The sequence below is a fragment of the Martes martes genome (genome assembly GCF_963455335.1).
Source record: "Martes martes genome assembly, chromosome: 4".
NCBI classification, from domain to species: Eukaryota; Metazoa; Chordata; class Mammalia; order Carnivora; family Mustelidae; genus Martes; species Martes martes.
The window spans coordinates 95336930-95343897 of record NC_137891.1 but is presented as its reverse complement, the minus strand read 5'-3'; the positions used below and the strand labels follow the sequence as shown (position 1 = coordinate 95343897).

General features: G+C 55.4%; 1 protein-coding gene across 1 annotated transcript; it reads left to right on the top strand.

Annotated features, from left to right (window-relative positions):
* The first annotated feature begins 277 nt into the window (after window positions 1-277).
* OLFML3 (olfactomedin like 3) lies at window positions 278-3037 on the top strand. The gene is made up of 3 exons (XM_080799941.1): window positions 278-465; window positions 1153-1438; window positions 1747-3037. The coding sequence occupies exons 1-3, from the start codon at window positions 352-354 to the stop codon at window positions 2565-2567; spliced, it is 1221 nt and encodes a 406-aa protein (XP_080656067.1). The 5' UTR covers window positions 278-351; the 3' UTR covers window positions 2568-3037.
* Window positions 3038-6968: the final 3931 nt, after the last annotated feature.

Here is a 6968-nt window from a genome sequence, read left to right as displayed (position 1 = left end):
GGCCCCTCCCTCCTGCTGCTAGCTCCTTTTTCTGGGTGACTGCCCGGAAGCCCTCTGCCCTGGGGTTTCATCTCCTTCCCCTCTCCTGGGGAGCCTGCAGCCTAGGCTGGAGGCGGTTAAGGCTTCTGGCTGCTCTGCCATAGGGCCATCTGTGTTTGATCAGTCCAGGCAGAAAGGAGTGGGTGGGGGCTGTAAGGAGACTGTGAAAGCATTCCAGAGTAGTGAGAGAGACCCGAGATCCAGAAAGAGAGAAGGCACCGCCCCCACCCCGCCTCCAAAGCTAAGCAGCGGGCTTGAGTGGAAAAGGCACAGGACCTCACACTCCTACTCCGGCCCCGTTCTCCTGCTGCCATGGGGCCCTGCACGCCTCTTGTCACCTTGTTCCTTTTGTCATGGCTGCAACCCCTTCAAGGACAGCAGCACCACCTTGTGGAGTACATGGAACGCCGACTAGCTGCCTTGGAGGTGAGTGACTCCTTTCTCTCCTGGGCCAGGCGGGAAGGACTTCCCATCTCTTGCTGATTCACCCAGTGTGTCAGGGGTCTGGGGACATGGCAAGACAGGGCTCTGTGAGGACATACGGAAAACTCTTATTAATAAGAGTATCCTTACAAGTGCAAGCCCTCCTCCTACCCCCGCAAGGACAGAGCGATTCCAAAGCAAACAGGCCTTTGTGTTTTACCCTGAGATTGCGTGGGATAAGGGGACTGAGGACACGGACATGAGAGCTAGCATGGCAGGACAGCATCTCAGGGGCAGCTGATGATTCTGTGAGAGTTGGAAGTTCCCGGAGAATCTGCAGCTTTGTGTCTTTTTAACAGTTTGAAGTCTGTGGCATTCCCAAATTGAAATCTGTTCATTCCCAAGAGGAGAACTGTACAGGGGAGCCGAGACCCCTTACCGCCCTCATGTACTTAGGCCACCCACAGTGGCTCAGAGGACATGAAGTGGGGGTAGAGGCCTAGGTGATCCCAGCTGGGTTTTTTGCACATTTGGCATCTCTGAACATCTGGTTTCCCTTCGGTGGGAGTTGGAGGGGAGTTGATCTCTGGCCGAGTTTGTGCTTTTTCCTGTTCCTCACTCCCTGGTTGGGCCTCTCCCTGCCTGGGAGTGGTAACCCTTCAGCCCCTCTCCTGGCCCCCATCCCTGCAGGAACGGCTGGCCCAGTGCCAGGACCAAAGTAGCCGGCATGCTGCTGAGCTGAGGGACTTCAAGAACAAAATGCTGCCGCTGTTGGAGGTGGCTGAGAAGGAGCGCGAGGCCCTCAGGACCGAGGCTGACAGCATTTCGGGGAGAGTGGACCGTCTGGAGCGGGAGGTTGACTATCTGGAGACCCAGAACCCAGCTCTACCCTGTGTGGAAGTTGATGAGAAGGTGACTGGAGGCCCTGGGATCAAAGGCAAGGGCAGAAGAAACGAGAAGTACGATATGCTGACAGGTAAGCAGAGGCCTGACACTCTCAGGATATGTATTCTGCCTTGGCTCTTCCCTGTTTTTCTCCTTGTCCCAGAGACCACTTTGGTGTGATCTTCTGGAATCTGCTTTAGGGGACTCTATAATGACAGGTCCATTGTGAGCATTTCTGGGGATCCAGACCTCTGGGGCACCCTTTTCCCTATCCTCTGTATGAGTGGAGGCGTCCACCGGCAGCCGTCCTCAAGGCGGCCCACCCTGGGGGGTTCCCGCAGCGGGCATCTAACTCATGTGTGTATTGCCTTGTCCCGTGCTCTTCTCCGTCCCCGACAGACTGTGGCTACACCATCTCTCAGGTGAGATCAATGAAGATCCTGAAGCGGTTCGGTGGCCCGGCTGGTCTATGGACCAAGGATCCAATGGGGCCGACAGAGAAGATCTACGTATTAGATGGGACACAGAATGACACAGCGTTTGTCTTTCCAAGGCTGCGGGACTTCACCCTCGCCATGGCTGCCCGGAAGGCTTCCCGGGTCCGGGTGCCCTTCCCCTGGGTAGGCACGGGGCAGCTGGTGTATGGTGGCTTTCTTTATTACGCCCGGAGGCCTCCTGGAGGACCTGGAGGGGGAGGTGAGCTGGAGAACACTTTGCAGCTCATCAAATTCCACTTGGCAAACCGGACCGTGGTGGACAGCTCAGTATTCCCGGCGGAGGGTTTGATCCCCCCGTACGGGCTGACGGCAGACACGTACATCGACCTGGCTGCTGACGAGGAGGGACTTTGGGCTGTCTATGCCACTCGGGAAGATGACAGGCACTTGTGTCTGGCCAAGTTAGACCCTCAGACCCTGGACACTGAACAGCAGTGGGACACCCCATGTCCCAGAGAGAATGCCGAGGCTGCCTTTGTCATCTGCGGGACCCTGTATGTTGTCTATAACACCCGCCCTGCCAGCCGCGCCCGCATCCAGTGCTCCTTTGATGCCAGTGGCACACTGACCCCCGAAAGGGCGGCACTCCCGTATTTCCCCCGCCGATATGGGGCCCATGCCAGCCTCCGTTACAACCCCCGGGAGCGCCAGCTCTACGCCTGGGATGACGGCTACCAGATTGTCTATAAGCTGGAGATGAGAAGGAAAGAGGAAGAAGTCTGAGCCCCTAGCTCTGGTGGTGGAATCTCCCTCACCTCTACACATTTCTGTCCCCACGACATTTCCTGCTCCTCGTCCAGATGTGGGCAACTTGCAGTTTGGGGCCCATAAACGCAGCCAATGGAAGCCAAATTCTCATAGTCCCTCCGTTTCCTGTGGGACCTTAGATCTTGAGAGATCTTTTCAGAGCTGAAAGAGACAACCCTAAGTGTCGCTCCCCTCCTGCCCCGTGACAATGAATTTCGGGCCAAAGGCCACGCAGACCTAGAGCTCTGACCCTCGTCTGGGGGCAGCCCCAGCAAACGGGCAAGAGAATATTTCTTGCCTCAGTGCAAGTCCGGTGGAGGGAGAGAGTTCTAGGAGGAGGAGACTTTGGCTCTCTGCCCTTTCCCTTTAGTGCCCCGGAGAGTGGGGGCTTTCTCCACATCATTTTGTATTGCAAGGTTTTGCATTAAAAGGAAAATCCACTGTTCCTCGCCTGTGTTTGTTTGGGGTGGCCCTCAGCTCGGATTTCTCCCTGTGACCCCGCATTTTCCTCCTCCACCCCACTGCCACTCCTTAAGCCACACGAGGGATTTGGCAGGGCTCTCTTGCTGAGGGAGAGGGGACTTCTCGAGTTACAGATTTTACCGTGAGGCGCCTGGGGAAGCGCAGAATCCCGCCACTTGAGGAGGCTGGCCGAGGAAAGGCCTCCCTCCACACCCACCTCTCCTCCGCAGTGGCCCTCCCAGAGCCGCCCTTGGCTGCCAGACTGGGGCCCAGGGGCAGAGCTTCCCATTCCAGTTCTCAGAAGGTTTGAATCATAAAGTGGACTTGAGTCCCCCTGGACTCTAGTGAAGGCCAGAGCCCCAAATGTGTTTTGGGAAAGAACCTCGGGTCTCACTTCTGAGGGGAACTCTCCCCCAGCCCCAGCCCCACTCCCCTCTCCAGCTTGGGGCAGTCCCCCAGGGCCGGTTACACAATGGAGCTTGCTCTGAACCGCGCTGATTTTCCTGCTGCCACGGCGTCTGCGGTTTGGGCCAGGAGGAGGGCCAGCGACCATGCCCCAGATGGTAGCTTTACCAGTTTCCCAACACATCCCTCTGGTCACCCCCACCACAGTCTTGGAACCTGGCTGAAGCCTGGCCAGGAGGCCTGGAAACTTAACCCTTTCCTGCCCTGGCCCTCAGGCTCGGGATTATAGAAAGCCATGGGGGAAGGGAGAGGGATCCAGAGAGGCTTTGGGAGTCTGGTCCCTCCCAGGGGTGGGGTGTGTGTGGTAGGTGTGTGTGGGGGGGGGGTTGGCCAGCCCAGGTTCATGCCCCCATTCTGCACTCGGGAGCAAGGCGGTGTGATGATGATGCCTTTCTGGAGAAGGAGAACTCAGGCAGCCCGGAGGGTCCTGGTAGTTATTGACCTCAGTGTGGGGAGGGAGGAGAAAGGAACACATCTTTTCCCTAAAGAACACCCCCCCATAGGGTGGATCAGCCAGGGCCCTGTGATCCTCCTTTTGTCTTCTTTTCTTCTCTCCCCAGGCAGAGCTGCCCCTGAAGTAGGTTGGTGAGGAAGGGAAAGGAGAGACAGTGAAGCACCTCACAAAGGCGCTATTGTAAGGAGCCCGGGGCGGGTGGGGGCTCTCTCCCATTCAATTCTCTCCTAATGTGGGGCTGGCAACAGTAATCACCGCCTGTCACCCACAGAGGGGGCTGCCCACGGAACATCTGGCTCCAGCAGGCAGTGCAGGGGAGGGGTGTGGAGGAGGGAGCTCTCCCTGGAGGCCTGCAGAGAGAGGGGTCCCGGGCCCAGCGGGGGTCACTGTATGTGTGTGCACGTGGGGAGGATGGTCTCCTCGCTCCTCATGAGCGTGACACCCTCACAGTGTGAGTACAAGCTGCCGAGAGGCTGGGGCCGGATCCGTGGAGTTATCTTGATAGGGCTATAAACATCAGGAACGGGTTTTGGACGACCCTCAGAAGGGAACGGCTCTGAGACTGTGTGGACATGACATCAGTATGAGGAGCAGGGTGTGAAAACCAGGACCTTCTGCCTCCCGTGTGGGGGCCTGTCTCTGTAGCGTCTTTCTTTTCCTCCATCCTCAATGAGAAAGGCAAAAACATCCTTTTTTTTTTTTGCAGGGTTTTATTTTATTTTTTATTTTTTAATTTTTTTATAAACATATAATGTATTATCCTTTTTTTTTTTTTTGCTTCAATTTTCTTTGGAAAAGTTCACTGAGACTTTTCTGAAAGGGCAGAAATCTCTGGAGCCTTGTCATTTATTACTTTTTGCTTTTTTTCTTTTTGGCTCCCATACAATACCTAGTGCTATTTTGGACGTGTTTTGGAAGGTGAGTGGAACTGTGTGGGCAGATCCAGTGAACTGTCCAAATTCATTAAACTAAATTATCTGCTGCTCAAGGAGAGTGCTTCAGTAGCTGAATCCTATCATCCCAAACCAGCCTTAGTGCCCCTTCTCAGACCCTCTATAACCCGTCACTTGGCAGAGACAGGTTGTGACCACTGCTTTGGGTTGAACAAAAGGCAGTGGGAGGCAGAGCCCTGCATGGGGGAGAGGGGACTAAATGCCCAAAGAGAAGCCCCACATCTGCCCTCAACCCCTGGCCCGACAAGGCTGAGCTGCTGGGCCACAGCCGTTGGCCACATCAGTGGTCCAGATGGTGCCTTTCCATCACAAGGCCAGTTGGAGAGGGCTCCCCTTCCCCCTACTGCAGCGCTGAGCCTCCTGCCCTAACTCCCAGGCTCTCCTCTTTGTTCTCAGTATCTTCTCCTCCCTGGTGCTGGTCTTTGCATCTGGGTCTGGCCGCCAGAGAGCCCTAAGTATTCATCTTGCCATTTTTATCAAGGAGCCTGAGCCAATGTTGTCTGAGCTCGGATGGCAAGGAGGGAAGGGCAGAGACGGACGGATGAAGTTGTTGATTCAGCTGTCAGTGCTTCCTCTGGGACAGGGCTCCGGACTAAGCAGGAAGCAAAGCCCTTTCCCTCCTCCACTTCCTCCTCCTCCAGGCTCAGTCCATCTCCTAGTGCAGGAGCCCTATCCTTCCCTGAGGCTCCTGGGATCCTCCACTAACTGTTTAGGACAAAACATGCTCATTTTGAGAGTTGTTGAGATGTCTGTCCCAGCCTCTGGGGATGGCTCTCTTTAGGACCTGCTGTCCAGCCTCTCTGTGGCTGCCTGGGCAGGGCAGTGTGGTCCAAGAGCTCTACTGTGTATGTGGCGTGTGTGGGCTGGGGTCCCTCCACCCTCTGCACCTATCACTGTCTCCTCGGCCCCAGCAGACTGGAAGCTCCCTCCTTTTCTACCCCTGCCACCAGCCACCAGCCACCACCGAGGCCGACAAGCTCTCCTCTGCCTGCTCTTTAACTTCTGCTCTCACAATGCAGAGCTTAAAAGATTAAATCTTTATTTATGGATTTAATAACGCCGCAGAAGAATTATAAATGTGGAAGCCAATGTATTACTTTAAAGGGCAGACCTCTCAGCACTGTCTTTCCAGAACATGGGATCTGACAATGTCTAGAGTTGGACACCTCTCCAGAGCCCTCCAGAATGACCCCCGGGGGTCTGCCCTGCCGCCCAAACCCTACCTTCTCTGAGAATGGACACCCACACGCCCTGGGTGGCCCAAGCGGGAACAAATCACATTCTCTCTCCTGAGGATTTAGAATTGCAGATCAGAGATGTTAGATCTGAGAAAGTGTTTGGAAGCATCTTTTGGCCTGCTACGGAGAGGCAGCAAGAGCCAGATGCAGAGGGGAAAGGGAGAGGTGGCGGGGGCAAGGCCGAGGCCCCTCGAGAAGGGGCCGCTGAGGGCCTGTCCTCTCCCTACCCATCTCCCCTGTGCTCCACCCCTGCTCTGCTAGCCTGACTTCTCTGAAATGGCTGACTCCTTAAAGCAGATACTCCCTTTCTTGTTTGCTTTTCTTTTCTTTCTTTACCTTTTGCTTTTTTTTCTCCAGTTAATATGTTTCTTCTCAAGTTATTTCTCAAGTTTCTATTTCTTACAACATGAAGACGGACAACTCCTCATCCTCGACTAACCTCCCGACCGAAAACATTCACCCTGTCCCATGGACTGCTCGGCAGGGGGCCCTGCCCCTCTAGCAACCCCCCCCCCCGCCCCGGCCCCCTGCCATGACCCAGAGGACACACCAGGATAATGAAAGAACCTGTGTAGCCTGTCATACCCCATCCCCATCACCTTCCGGATGGTGGCACGGTTCCCCTTTCCTGCTGTGTTCATTCGTGGTATGCTGTGTCTTTCTTCAGCCCAATGTCCTCTGCGGCCGCTGTCCATATTAGAATGTGCACAGACTTCAGAGTCTGGCAGGCTTGGAGTCAGAGACTCTAGTCTGCCACTTCCTGCTGTGGTGCCTTGAGCAAGTTCCTCATGACTTTTATCTATAA

What these genes read in the sequence shown, in the direction of transcription:
- OLFML3 (XM_080799941.1), top strand. Translation starts at nt 352, where the DNA reads ATGGGGCCCTGCACGCCTCTTGTCACCTTGTTCCTTTTGTCATGGCTG. An exon ending in GCCGACTAGCTGCCTTGGAG is followed by an intron (nt 466 to 1,152) that starts GTGAGTGACTCC and finishes CCATCCCTGCAG; the next exon opens with GAACGGCTGGCCCAGTGCCA. An exon ending in GAAGTACGATATGCTGACAG is followed by an intron (nt 1,439 to 1,746) that starts GTAAGCAGAGGC and finishes CGTCCCCGACAG; the next exon opens with ACTGTGGCTACACCATCTCT.